The sequence below is a fragment of the Malaya genurostris genome, chromosome 2 (genome assembly GCF_030247185.1).
Source record: "Malaya genurostris strain Urasoe2022 chromosome 2, Malgen_1.1, whole genome shotgun sequence".
Lineage (NCBI taxonomy): Eukaryota > Metazoa > Arthropoda > Insecta > Diptera > Culicidae > Malaya > Malaya genurostris.
This window is the reverse complement of record NC_080571.1, coordinates 169,190,750-169,206,227: the sequence shown is the minus strand read 5'-3', so window position 1 is coordinate 169,206,227 and position 15,478 is coordinate 169,190,750. Positions and strand designations below refer to the sequence as shown.

The window sequence follows — 15,478 nt, the reverse complement described above, 5'->3', positions numbered from 1 at the left end:
CTGTCATTTCTTTCAAAATTACTGATTTTTTTTTTCTCCGGGTATAAAGCTTTTACTGGCAAATGCTATTGGTAAGTCATTGCCATTGATTATTTGTGATAAAACTGCACCACATCCAACGTATGAAGCGTCTGTGGTTAAAATAAATTGTTCATTAAAATCTGGGTATTGTAGAAGTTTTTGTGACATTAGGAAGGATTTTAAGATTACAAATGCATGCTGGCATTCTAGTGTCCATGAAAATTTCTGGTTTTTCTTTAGTAGCTGATTTAATGGCTATGGTTGCGAAATTTGGGACGAATTTTCTGTAATAGTTGCAAAAGGCGACGAATCTTCGCACTTCTTCGCTACGTTGGTGTGGGGTAATTTTTTATTGCCTCGTATTTATTGCTATCTGGTAGTATTCCTTTATCTGTAATTTTGTGACCTAAATATGTTACTTCTGTATTAAAAAATTTGCACTTATTGAGGTTTAGCTTAAGATTGTACTTCCTAATGCGTTCAAAAACGTTTTCTAAATTCTGAAGGTGGTGTTGGATTGAACATCCAACTACTATAATATCATCTGTATATACAAAAGCATGCTCAAGTGTTAATCCTGAAATTGCGATTGTCATCATTCGTTGAAAACTGTTTGGACTTATATTTAAGCCAAACGGTAATCTTTTAAATTGAAAGTGACCGGATTGGGTCGAAAATGCTGTGAATTTTCTAGAGTTGACTTCTAAGGGTATTAGATGAAATCCTAACATTAAGTCCAGGGTTGTAAAATATTTTGCTCTACCAAGCTGGTCTAAGATAGCACCAATTCTTGGTAGTGGGAATTTATCGGGTAATATTTTTTTGTTAAGTTGTCGGAAATCAACTACCAATCTACATTTTGCATTATTGTTTTCGTATTTTTTCTGGACTAATAAAATTGGATTGTTATAAGTTGATATGGATGGTTCGATGATATTGTCTTTCAACATTTTGTTTACTTGTATTGCAATTTCGTTACTTTGTGAATGAATAGTTTTGTAGTTTGGAATGTATACTGGGACTTTATCGCTTAGTTCGATGTTTTGTGAATAGAAATTGTTTGATGAAACTGGTTCGTCTGGTAAGCAAAATATATCAGAATAATTTGAAATTAACTTTTCCAGGTTGTTTCTAGCGTATATATATATTATTGGTACGTTGTTTAGATCGAGTTCGTTTAGGACTTTGTTTTGTCGTGAATACGACTTACTTTACTATGGGGCGCCTTTTCAAAATTTACCCTCTGCGAGAGTGATAAGTTTTTGATCGTGAATATCTCCTGTTATATCTAACGAATCAACATAATTCTTGCTACATGCCATCGGAAATATGCTCACAATTTTATGATAAAACTTTCAGTTGTGTGATATATTCTTAAATAGTTCACAATTAAACTTTTCTGAAATGTTTGGTATAAACGAGTATCAAAGAAGATAATTCATAAGGCGCGTTTGCCTTTCTCGTATTTTGAAAGCTCATAGCTCAGTGATCTGTAGAAGGATTTATATAATCTAACTACCAATAGAATCGAAAATTTTCAACTTGAACGTGTATTACAACAATATTGAAGTTTTTCAATAGTACACTATTGAAAAACCTGTTTGATTTAACCCATGACAGCACCAGCCAATCAGAACGCGAGATGTCTGTATCTATACAAGAGCATCCATATAAAAGTTGAATGGTTCATTTTTCCTACCATTTGCTGAGCAACTCTTCTCGAAACAAGACACACGACAGCAACATCGAGGACCTGTCGTCTCATTGTTTCCCGATATGAATGAACGAGACACCGTCAGCACAATGACACCGAAAAAGGCAGCCAAAAAGTCCAGCAAGGCCCATTGCCGCAACAAGACACACACGAGAACCATCTCAGATCTCAATTTTTCCTACCAAAAGATTCAAGATGGGAGTTAAAATAATTTGCACCGTCACTAACACATTCAATTACGAACGGCAATGCGAAAGCGAAAGTGATGATTTTGAACACATCTTTATACTAGTTTACAAATATGCCGTGCGAAACAGAGTTGCCACAGATCAATATGTATTTTTGTCGCGATTACTTTAGTATGCGGCCGAAAACAAAAATTGTTAGAACAAATGTTTCCACTTGATTTGCGCATTCTACTTTCCAGGCGTATCAGAACTGGCTAAACTTAAAGCAATTCTAAATATTTCTTTATCACAGTGATGTGGTCATCCTGAAAAGGACGGGGTTTTCAACGGATGGCCAGCTGCAGATGGCGAGGGATGATTTTCGTTGTCATGGGCAGCGTTACCGGTCAACTCCAACACTTCGGCAACCAAGTACTCCATCACTGCCGCCAGATAGACCGATGCACCAGCACTGACAGGCTCGGCGTAGTTCCCCTTCCGAGGCAAACGATGGATTCTGCCGCCAACTGGGCACTTCAGACCAGCAAGGTTTGAGCGGGACTTTGCCTTGCCCTTAACTGTTCCTCCACAATATGCTGTTAACGCCGCATCTTTGGCAACCAATTTAACAACAGCCGGTTCCTGAGCTAGTCCGAGATTGATTCGTACCATGGCAGAGATTTCGTTATTCGTGGCATCAGGTCGAATAAAGATAAAACTTATCAGTCGAGTGTTCGCACACTGGAACATGAACAACGTTTTCGCCTATAAGTTTAGATCCCGATTGGCACTCGGAAGCTTTTTGCTCGATATCAAGTTCACGAGGTCTTTTAGCCGGACGACGATGGTCCAAGGATGGCCAGGGCCTATTAAATGGTCTGTCTGTGGAGTTGAAGTTAAATTATTAAGATTTAAATTGGGTGTTCAGCCACAAGTGGTGACTTTTCAGAACTATTATATACATGATTTGGTTATTACGATGAAAACATCATTTGCTTCCGCAATTCTGTGGTTTTTGTGTAGGGAAAATTGTAAACCTATTTATATTGTGTAATATGGAAAAGGGACTTATATACTAACCTACTAATTAATACAGAGAGCGAATCGATTCAATTGAAGATTGCATCGATTTTTGTCGGAATTTACATATAATATTATGTGACATAGCATCTAATGGTTCTATATTTGTGAGTCCATGTAACTCATTTGTACTAAACCAGGAAGGACGCTTCAAAATCATTTTAGGAATTATATTCTGAATCCTTTGAAGCATTTTCTTCATGGTGGAAAAACAACTTGACCAAATTGATACTGCATAAAGCATGGCTGGTCTGAAAATTTGTTTATAAATTAATAATTTGTTTTTAGACAGAGCTTAGAATTTCTTTTTATTCTTATAAACAGAAATTCTAAGCTCTGTCTAAAAACAAATTATTAATTTATAAACAAATTTTCAGACCAGCCATGCTTTATTTAGTACCAATTTGGTCAAGTTTGGATATAAACATTTAATATATTTATTACACTTTGGCTGGATTCCTTCAATGTGATCCTTGAAAGTGAGTTGTTTGACATACGTTGATCAGACCATGTCAATCCCAAGCCATTCAATTTGAAAATGTGACTATTGTTTGGTTTAAGAAAAGAAGCTCTTGGCTTATGAGGAAAGATGATTAATTGCGTTTTTGCAGCATTTGGTTTAATTTTCCATTTGGACAAATAATTAGATAACGCTTTTACCTTACCCTGTAAGCCGTTTATTGCCTCCATGAGTAGAACCAATGGCGACTTGTCGTCAGCAGCTTTCGTGATAAAGCGGATATGCGAGTTCTCGAACAAACTAGCGCAAGCATCAAACATCCAGAAAAGATATTTTTATGCGATGTAAAATACTCCAAAAGAACGCGTGAGACTCCCGAGCATGCCATGTGAAACGAGTATCCACAGTATCCACGGCAAACGACTGAATCAATACCGGTAATGACTTGACTGCATTCAACACATTTGTTTTCTTTGTTCGTCCAGGGAAGCGTCTTTGATTAGGCTATACACCAAGCAGGTGCTCAAGTATGCGAAGAACTCGATCAAGACGAAAGCTTATTGTTTAAACCACAAATCGACAGCAGCTGTACCAATAGCACTAAGCACGGCACGAATAAACGTAAATCAAACATCACACAGATTCAAACAGCATGTAGTCAATCACTAGTTGAAATTTGAACTGCGTATTGATACGGAAAACAGTTCGAATTGCAAAAATAACGGACTTGAAAAAACACAACAAACTTAATTGAACAGTGTTCTTAATGAAGCGAATGGAGAATAGCGCAGACGCATGAAACGCGCACAGTACCAAGTATTGTAAAAAATTTTTTAGCTTACTAGTTAGTTTAGGCCTCATTGTATCTGCATAAAACTCTCAGGCAATAGGGGAGCGTTCAACGAAATAATACTTACCCTAATTTCAAAAGTTTCACAAATTTTCTTTTAATCTAAATAATTAGACGGATCACTTTGAAAGATATTCATATTAATTTTACTCGTTAAAGCAAAAGAAAACACTTCATGATAATGCTATAGTTTGTAATTGATTTTGTTAAAAAATGTATGTATACGTAAGAAATTCATGCACAATTAACTTTATATTTGCGCAATAGATAACTGCTGCTGACGATCCCGAGCACGAGATTAGACAACTCCGAGCGAGAAAGATGGCGAATAAGACATGCCTTGATGAGCGAGCAATTGTGCGCGTGCTATGGCTGTCGCACCGTTCGTTTGTCTTACCGTTTGTTTGGCCGCGGTCCTTTACTTTTTAAGCTGTCTCCGTCGAGCTCACAAGAACTCTCACTTGCACAGATGGCACGGTAAACCGTTTAAAGCAATATCACTGATGCGTTCAAAGTATGTTGGTCGAAACGAGGACTGTATGTTGACGGACAGGCTTAACTTTAACGACTCGCGACACTAGTTGTTTAATATAGATACGTGCACTTTATAGTGGGTTTGGTTTAGGAGGTGAAAGTCACTTCAACGTATATCGAACACTCGCGCTAATAATCGATTTCTAACGTTCAAATTTTCCGATCTTCTTCGGCGACACTAGAACCTTAGTCCACCACTACGTGACTCCACCTCCGCACTTGGAAAGCCCGATCGTAACTTTTGGTGATCCTTAATCATCCGCGCGTCGTTGGCCTCTTTTATAGCTCGACCACTGGACGATAATCCGCGATTTTTCTTTTCTCTTGAGTATCAAGCAGAACTCATTCCTAAATATTTTTGAGAAATAAAATGTTTCCGGTGCATACATTTTTACAATCAATTATTAGTAATCTATCCCTCATTTTTGTTAAAGAGGTTAGAAGTGACTTGGCGCAATATATCTAAATATTTGTATTGATTTGAGGGTAGTTTTACATAAATGTAAAAGTTATATAAACCAAAATAAGCATCCTTGCCTTTTCGTAGGTCATTGAGTGATAGTGAATTCTTCTACTGACTCCCTTCATACCGCATCACTGCTTGCTGAATCAACCCATTCTCGTTACCAAAACTCGTTCTCTCTTCTAGAATTTTAAGTCGAAACATTGCTTACAGTATGTTGACTCAACAAGCATGATGTTTCCGAATTTATTATAGACAATAGTGATAAAGAACATAACATGGAAAAATTGAACAAACTACTTTCGAGAAACAGATTGGAATCCATGGGTGACAATATTCCCCGTACAAGAGAAAAAATGCAGTAGTATTTTTTTGTCAAATGCTGTAGATACATCTCAGACACGACAGACTCAATTCTCTACATTCGAAGTCACGACTGTTCTATTTATTGTAATCATAGCTATACTATTATTAGCTATATTATTAATATTTGAATCTAGGTAGAAGCTTCTGTAATTATCACTTCCTCCGGAATAATTCGAGAACGAATCGTCGCTCACACCGGCGTATGAAACCGATCACCATTCTGTGATTGACCGTCAATCGCTGATTCACTATGGATTTGACGTCAAATGCTTGTACGGATATTTTAATAAAACTTTTCATATAAAATAATGAGGCGCGTTTTGTAAACGGAGCATCCGTTTGCCCTCTATACGTTTAGTTCATCCCGGCTTCAAGTAAACTACTGGCCAAATTCCTAACGACTTGCCTACTTTAGATTGATCTTGCAGGCTAAAAACTGTGGACCATGCTTAGCGTTATAATTTTCGGCGGAACTAGACTGGCGCATATTGCGATGGTATACAAGTTGGCCTGGTTGGAAAGCTTTTGCGAATTTTCGGTGCCTTAAATTATATTGATTAGTGCAAATTCTTTTTGCCGTTTCTAAATTTTTTCTTACCAAAGAATTAATATAGGTGAATAGATCACGTCTGCCATTTTGACGTTGTTCTAAAAACGTTTCTTTCTCCGTGAGAGGAATTCGATGAGTACTGAAAAAATGGATTTAGACAAGTGAGTTTCGGGTGCGGGTGGGAATTTATTATGGTTTCAGTCTCGGTTATTCTAGCATCCATAATCGCTGATCACTTTTAACATAGGTTCTTATAGTGGCATTCACGGTTCGATTATTCCGTTCGACGGGATTAGCTTGGTAATGATAACGTGAGTTAAGCCAATGCACGATCTCAAATTTATCAATTAATGCTTTTAACTCCCTGGAGACGAAATAGCTCAGTGATGATGATTTCAGGGGTTGAATTCCGAAAAAAAAGATCTCTCAGGATTGCACACAACCCCGTGCTCACCATTTGTCGTACGGTATGTAAAAGAATCCATTTACTAAACAAGTCAGATGAAACGAGAATAAGTTAATTTCCCTTTTTACTTCGAGGCAAGGGATCAACGAAATCAACTGAAATTATTTGCCAGGAATAATTGGCTATTTTACGATTACCCATAGGCGGTGTTACAGGTACAGACGCGGCTTTTACTTCCTCACAAGTACTGCAATTCTGAACATAGCAACGAGTTTCGGTTGCTAGTTTCGGCCAGTAATATCGTTGTTTAATTTAAGCAAAAGTTTTATCAAAACCAGGATGCATCATCATGGCACAAGTTAAGAATGTGGAGATGTTTATCGGGCGGTCCACTTCCACTCATAGCGATGATCGCATGCGGTATTATTGGAGGAAACAAATTGGAACAATTTCTACAATTTTCACATTTTCTACTCGAAAGTCAACAAAGTCATCTGGATTTTCAAATACTCTCTGTTTTAGCGATAGATATTTGTTCGAAGTCGCGCATTTGCTACCATTGCCACACTGCGCGAAAAGACATCTGCTACTACATTTTCCTTTCCCTTGCGGTGTACGATGGTCATATCATGCTGTTGCAGACTAATACTTCATCTACTACGTCGTGAACTGACTTTCCACGAGGTCGTTAGCATGTGGGTAAGGGCTGACGAAGCCGTGGTTAGAGTAAAATGACTGAATTCTACAAAGCATCTAAATGCCTCAATTGACAATATGGCTGCTAATGCTTCCTTTTCCGCTGGATGTTAATTGCATTGCGGTGCTGAAAGCTTTTTTGAGAAATAAAAGATAATTCGCTCGTGACCTCTCTGAATCTATATTAAAATTCCGGCCACGGCAACATCCGAAGCATTCGTTTGTATGAAAATTTTTTGGTTAAAATCGAGACTGGACAGTGTTATATCCGTAATGAGTCGTTCGTTCAAATCAATGAACGCTTTTTCAGCGGCCTCGGCCCACGGAATAGTTTTACATTTTGTTTTTAATAATTCAGTAAGTGGGGCAACTATTTCGCTGAACGCTGGAATTGAAATTCGCGCATTGTCCAGTCGTTCTCTTTACATAGAGCAAGCCTACCCGAGCGTCTGTTCCCCATGTTAGGGTAACTCTAAACAGCGTCTGTTCTCCATGTTAGGAGCGGCTGATTACCGTACTTGTGTCAGTGTGGGACTCTAAATAGTGCTGACACGATGGACCTCCGGCGAGACAGGAGGTTGGTGCAGGCCTAACAAACCGCCCTGAAAACACGTGTTACGTACGATCAAGACATAAATACGACTCGGAATAATCGGCAACGACCTACGCAACGAACAAAGGACTACGATTGGAAGCTGGGCACATGGAACTGCAAATCGCTTGGCTTCCCAGGATACGACCGAATGCTGCATGATGAGCTCCAAATCCGCGGCTTCGATGTCGTAGCACTGCAGGAACTTTGTTGGACGGGACAGAAGGTGTGAAAAAGTGGGCATCGATCGGCTACCTTTTACCAGAGCTGTGACACAACCAACGTTCTAGGAACGGAATTTGTAGTATTGGGCAAGATGCGCCAGTGAGTGATTGGCCAATCAGTGATAGAATGTGCGTATTGAAGAACAAGGGCCGTTTCTTCACTTACAGCATCATTAACGTGTACTGCCCACATGAGACAACAAACCTACGACAGCTGTCCACGACGGATGTAAAACTCGTCATCGGCGACATAAATGCTTAGGTAGGCCGGAAGGCAATGCACAGGCCCGTGATCGGGCTGGAGAGCCTGCACGCGGTAATAAACGACAACGGTCAACGATGCGTAAACTTTGCAGCCTCCCGAGGAATGGTAGTTCGAAGCACCTTTTTCCCCCGCAAAGATATCCACAAAGCCACCTGGAGATCACCTGAAAAACATACGGAAAATCAAATCGACTACGTTCTCATCGACGGGCGATTCTTCTCCGACATCATCAATGTCCGCACTTATCGCAGTGCCAATATTCGTTCTGACCACTACCTTGTCGCGGTTTGTATGCACTCAAAACTATCGACGGTGCACAATTCTCGTCGCACAGGAACGCCGGGACTCAATCCCGAGCAGCTACGTATCATTCGTACTGCAGAGGAATACGCGCAACAACTGGAGCTAGTGCTACAAACGGAAAAGCAGCTTGGCGCGGTGACTCTTGAAAACGGCTGGATTAACATAAGGTCCACCATGAGTAGCACTGCTGCAACCGTTCTAGGTACGAGGTTATGGAATCGAGGAAATGACTGGTTTGACGGCGAATGTCAGCAGTTGGTCGAAGAGAAGAATGCAGCAAGGGCGAGAATGCTGCAACACCGTACTAGAGCGAACGAGGAACGATACAGACAGGCGTGGAACAGACAGAACACGGTTTTCCGGAAGAAAAAGAGCCACCAGGAAGACCAAGATCGCAGAGCGATGGAACGAATGTACCGCGCAAATGACACACCAAAGTTCTTTGAGCAGTTTAACCGCTCACGTAGAGGCTACATGCCATAGATCGAAATGTGCAGATTGGTAACCTTCTCACGAACGAACGTGAGGTGATCGACAGTTGGAAGCAGTACAATGATGAGCATCTGAATGGCGAAACACAAGATACAGAGAACGGTACAGGAATCAATCTGGGTGCACGCTCAGCCGACGACAGATTCCCTGCCAATGATCTGTCGGAGATAAGTGAGGAGATCGGTAAGCTGAGGAACAGCAAAGCCGCGGGCAATGACCAGTTGCCAGGCGAGCTGCTCAAGCATGGAGAAGAGGCACTGAATGATTTCCTGAATTTGCGAGGAGGAGATTCTACCGCAGGAGTGGATGGGTGGAGTGGTATGTCCCGTCTACAAAAAGGATGATAAGCTAGACTGTTGCAATTACCGCGCAATCACACTGCTGAACGCCGCCTACAAGGTTCTCTCCCAAATCCTTTGCCGTCGTCTATCACCAATAGCTAAGGAATTCGTAGGGCCGTACCAAGCGGGATTTATTGAAGCCCGCGCCACTACGGATCACATATTCACGATAAGACAAGTACTCCAGAAGTGTCGTGAATACAACGTACCCACGCATTCCCTATTCATTGACTTCAAAGCGGCATACGACACAATCGATCGAGAACAGCTATGGCAGATCATGCACGAATACGGTTTCCCGGATAAACTGACGCGATTGGTCAAAGCAACGATGGTTAGAGTGATGTGCTACGTCCGAGTATCTGGGATGCTCTCGAGTCCCTTCGAATATCGGAGAGGGCTACGTCAAGGTGATGGACTTTCTTGTATCTTGTTCAATATTGCCCTGGAAGGTGTGATTCGAAGAGCGAGGATCGACACGAGTGGCACGATCTTTCGAAAGTCCGCACAACTTTTTGGCTTCGCTGACGGTATTGATATTGTGACACGTAACCTTGAGAAGATGACAGAAACCTTTATCGGACTGAAAGCTGAAGCTAGGAGTTTCGGACTGGCAATAAATGCGTCGAAAACAAAATACATGAGAGGAAGACGCTCTACGCCTCCCACCACGAATATTGATAGACGGTGACGATATCGAGGTGGTTGACGAGTTCGTGTATTTGAGCTCACTGGTGACCGCCGATAATGACACCAGCAGAAAAATTCATAGACGTATTTTGACAGGGAATCGTGCGTACTTTGGACTCAGAAAAACCCTCCGATCGAGAAAAGTACGCCACCGCACGAAATTGATCAACTACAAAACGCTCATTAGACCGGTTGTTCTCTATGGCCACGAGACCTGGACTATGTTGGCAGAGGACCAACACTCCCTCAGTGTTTTCGAAAGAAAGGTACTGAGAACCATCTATGGCGGAGTGCAGATGGAAGACGGAACGTGGAGACGGCGTATGAATTACGAATTACAACAGCTGCTAGGAGAACCACCTATCGTACGGACAGCTATAATCGGGCTTCAACGATGGGCTGGGCATGTCATAAGGATGTCGGGCGACAGCCCAGTGAAAATGGTTCTTGAATCTAATTCGACTGGTACAAGAAGAAGAGGAACGCAGCGAGCAAGGTGGATCGATCAAGTGGGGGGTGATCTCAGAAGCATCCGTGCCTTGAGAGGCTGGCGACGAGCAGCCATGGACCGAGTTATGCGGAGACGTATGCTTGATACAGCAAAGGACACCCCAGGCCTATAGCTGTTAGGTAAGGTAAGTATGTTGAAATTGTCGCAAATATTATATATTAAAGATGATCAGTTATCATTGTACACGGAACTAATAATAATTCCGTGCGAATTGAAATTTCCGCAAATCAATTGTGGAGCAGGAAGAGCTTAGACCATTTCATTAAGCTGTCGTTGTCCAACTTGAGCTCTTGGAGGAATGTATACCGAAGCAATGCAAATGTCTTTTCCTTTAATGTTTATTTGACAAGCAACCATCAATAATATTTCATAATTCCTTAAAGCACTCTGCCATACGGAGAGTCTCTATCAAGACGTATAATGTTAAAGTCATTAAAATTCAAAGCTATGTTTGATGTAAGCTATTTTTCGCACAAAGGAAATACATCATATTTTCGACTATCCATTAAAATATAAATAAATGAAGTTTTGGTATGATGCTATGACAATTCCGCTGCAGGACAGTGTATGAATCATTTACGACGGATGATAAATTAACCAGCAAATGATACAAAACCTAAGAGAATTGGCCATTGAGCTGATAACTGCTTCAATAAAGTTCTAGCTACAGGGAGGAATGCTCTAATGATGGTCTTTAGGGGTTCAGAAATATTGAATGCTGCGAAAATCCATTCTACAATTTCTGAAAACTTCAGTAATTCTGTCGTTGAATGTGAATCGGAGCCCACTGGATTATTGTCTTTTCTTGTGCTAGTTCCTGGATTGGTTTGTGAATTTGACAAACCGGGAGGCACAGTTTTTGGTTTTAAATTTGGCTTTTTAGGTTTAACACGGGGTTTTTTTTTTGAAGGTGTAAATTTACGCGTCTCTTTTGGTACTCGGAGGAAGACTTCATCCTCTCAACAGCACTTTGAGGGGTGACAAACGAGTACCTTCACTATTTTTAACAGAGTGAGATTCCTTTGGCTCTAGAAAAACCGTTTTCTGTTTCGAGTGGGGGGACATCAATAATTGTTTTAAGCATTTCGGCATATGTGCGTTTAGACCGTACTCTTGAAGAAAGCTTAATTTCGTCTTTTCTCAACATAAAAGCAGCGCATACTAAGAGATCATGAGGATTCTCCCCAAAATAAACACAGTTTTCAATATCTTTATCGCAAAGATTATCCTTATGGGGTCCTTGATATTTGATACATTTAGACTAATTACTAGAATAAGAAGCTATATCCCCGAATTTATTACATTTCGTGTTATTCATAATATGCTGTAGGAAAAGCTGAACAGGAAGACGAATTTTATGAAATTGACATGGCTAGTCAACACAGAATGGCAAATGTTACTCTAAACAAATCTGAGGGACGATAAGACCTATTTCCATCAACAATAGATGCTGAGTACAATTGCTTGCACTCGAGTGTCCTTACTTCCTCAAGCATGGAGTTTTTAAAACGACCAACTCAATTTTTAAGTAAATCATCGGCTGTCAGACTTGCTTCAGTGACAACACCGTCAATTTCCACCTCTTTCAATGGAATGTAAACGCGATATTCAATAACGAATAATTTACAGGTTACTATTGCGTTTGCTTATTTCAAATCGTTACCAATAACTCGAATTTTGTATCCACTAATTTTAGCGATTTCTACAACTTCAGAGAAATGTGATGTCAAATCGCATCATATATAATGCCTTTTCTTTTCGTCGAAAGTAGGCTATCCATGGTACCCTCTGGATAATGTTTAGCCTTGGAGTATTTAAGTTCTTACTAGTATCCGGAATTGGATTCGGATGATCTTCCATGGGATCATTCATTACATTTACTGTTTTTTTTGTAAATTAATACTATCAAAATGAAATTAAGAGAAATAAAAAAATAAATTTAATTAAATCTACTTTGTGGCTGTTGTTTCTGTTCCTCTGTCATAAAGAACGACGTGAAGCTCACCCAATGATTTCTAATTGGCAGTCATTTTACGATTTCTGCTATCTCCGTTGCTCGGCCGTCGTTGTGGTCACCACTAAACCTGGTGTGCTACCTGTACCTAGTCCCAGGTACAATACTATTGCTCTTGGTGGCGATCGAATGTGATGCTTGCAGTGTAGCACCACACGATATATGTCGTCTCTTTCGATCCTACGCAGCCTTCAGATTTTGGTACCTGGTAGATCAGCACTGAGTTGCTTTAGCACCTCTGTGCCTTTGCACACCTTCGTCTTCCCACCTTTATGCGATGGCACCTCTGTGACTCGTCACTTCTATGCGTTCGCACCTCTGTGTCTCCACACCTCTGTGCGTATAAACGGGATGGCCTTTGTTGCTAGCTTTCTAGTCGGGATACGCCCCGAATATTGCCTTGGAGATTAGCACCAGCCGTTTAACTACCTTGAGCTTAGAGTAGCAACCGTTAACTTACGAGCCATCCTAATTCTTAGCAATTTTAATTTGTTTAATTCATACTACATTAAAAAGATTCATATAGTTAATAAAAGTTCCAAGGTAGTCGGTAAGATACCTGGTGAGTTTTTAATAAATCTGTTGAGTGATGAAACTCATCGTGCAAAGATTCTGTGCTTCTTCCACTCACAGACATTTGCTGATCTCGTCGAGCTGAGTCGAATGATATATAATAAAAGACGGCTCAGGGGCTTTGATCATTAGTCCGTTCTTTTTTGAAATTCTATATCCTTTCTAAAACAGATTATCGAATTCAATTGTTTACCATCGATGCAAAAGATTTTATACTAACAGTTTCCGGTTCGTTAATAATATTTAGATTTTTAGCAAATACTGTAAATGACTGCCATATCCCACATGAATTCCTATTAACCATTCCTGAAATAAACGTCGATTAGACGCTTTGTGACTTTCCCCACTATTTGTGGGTATAAATGATTAAATTTCTTACATTCTTGAATTCTTAAAATTTTAAATGATTAAATTTCTTACACGTATGCACTTGTACGTCTCTTATTAGTGTATTTAATACTGTTTATTTGACGAAAAAATTGTTCTATATCTAAAGGAATGGAAAATTAAATATTTGTTGAGTGGATCGGGAGCATACCTTTCACGCTTCGGGTAAATTTAGGAGCCTCATATTGATTTTCTTGAGCGGGATAAACCGTTAACGTGCACGAATTTTCAATTTCATCAAAATTATTACTTGCTACACATTTATATGTTCCTGAATCGCTTATAGATGTTGTTGTAAAAAGTATACCGGCTATTCCTAATTTTGTATCATTTTTAAGAGTTTTCGTCCAAGCAATAGGGTTATTGTTTTTGTACCATTTAATAGATGGTGAGGGTCCAATACAAGAGCATACTAATTTTACTGTGCTCCCTTCAACAACAATCGCATTTCTTAGTTTTGCATCGAATGACAGTTTCTGTTTTGACTCCAGTCTCATAGGTTTTGTTGATTCCGCAGAAGTCTCTGGATGCAATGAGCTATACAGTGAAGCAAGTTTTTTTTGCCATTCTCGTTTATGAGAGCTCATCGGTATGTTTCTATCAAATTCTTGAACATTATGTTCTATTTGCGTGATTTCTTCACCTTTAAGGTCCACTGATGCGTGTGGTCTCACAAATTGAGAATTACTTGTAGAATTTATTTGTGAAACTGATTGCGATTTTCGTTGACGATAAAAACGATACTCAGCATTTGTTAATTTTGGATCAGCGCGATAAACTCCTGCTACGCGCTGAAAATTTTCTTTTCCTAGAAATGTTACATAATGCTTCATTTTATCTTCACCAGCACTGTTCTTTGCTCTAATTACCCAATGTCCCCCGTCAATTTTGTGAGGATCATGAATGCTGTAGAGAAAAGTTAAAGAAAGGTTAGATTATAACTACTTAATGTAAATATACTAACCGATCAAGAGTTATGTAGCTGTAACCCAAACTTTTTATTACTCTATTTAGTTCTAAAAAATCCTTAATATTAGCATGACATTATTCGCTTATTAATTTAATTTTGAATTGATTTATATAGTGCAATCCTAATGATTATGGAACACCTTGAAATCATACATCAATCACTTATCATCACGGTTGTATCACGCAAACATCGTGATACAACGATGGTCTCCGCATTATGCTTTAAGGCTGCCCTCATACCAAACAATATTTTCCCATTTGCGCGTGAATCAAGCGTTCAGCTATTAATATTGCAACTGACATTTTAAAATTAAAGTTAAATTCACATATTAAAGAGTTTTTCTTGGGGGTAGAAGTTTTTTTCGCGGGATTGATGGGACGTTTGTATTCAACTTGCTCTATAGAAGTGTAAGAGAATAGCTGGAACAATCGACTTTCAAATGAGACTCGGAGACTTATAGTGTTAGTATATAACACTGGTCTGGCAAACGTACCTCGAACATGGTCTAAATCCTAACCGTCTCTTGTTGCACAGCAGAAAAGGCAACTTGTTTGTTGTCTGATGAACGGCGAAGAGGTTTGGATAATTGCTACCGATCGTGAGACGGCTAGGATTTAGAACATGTTTGATATACGCTCACCAGACCCAGTCTTCTGGTAGAGCCGTGTCTACCACAGCACCAATCTGCTTCTAGTAGGAAAAAGCTGACCTTCAATCAGCCTTCGTAGGGTCTGTCGCAGACGATAGGTAACAAGTGATTATAAATATACCCTCGTATCCAGTGCTTGAGCGGAAGAATATGTGTAGAG

At 39.8% G+C, this 15,478-nt stretch overlaps 1 protein-coding gene across 1 annotated transcript in view; it reads right to left on the bottom strand.

Annotated features, from left to right (window-relative positions):
• The window catches only part of LOC131432302 (muscle M-line assembly protein unc-89-like), a 582,923-nt gene that overhangs the window by 273,760 nt on the left and 293,685 nt on the right, over positions 1 to 15,478 (bottom strand). Inside the window, exon 5 of the mRNA XM_058598498.1 lies at positions 13,851 to 14,605. Within this exon, the coding sequence (XP_058454481.1) occupies positions 13,851 to 14,605 (755 nt within the window). The remainder of the gene's footprint in view (positions 1 to 13,850; positions 14,606 to 15,478) is intronic.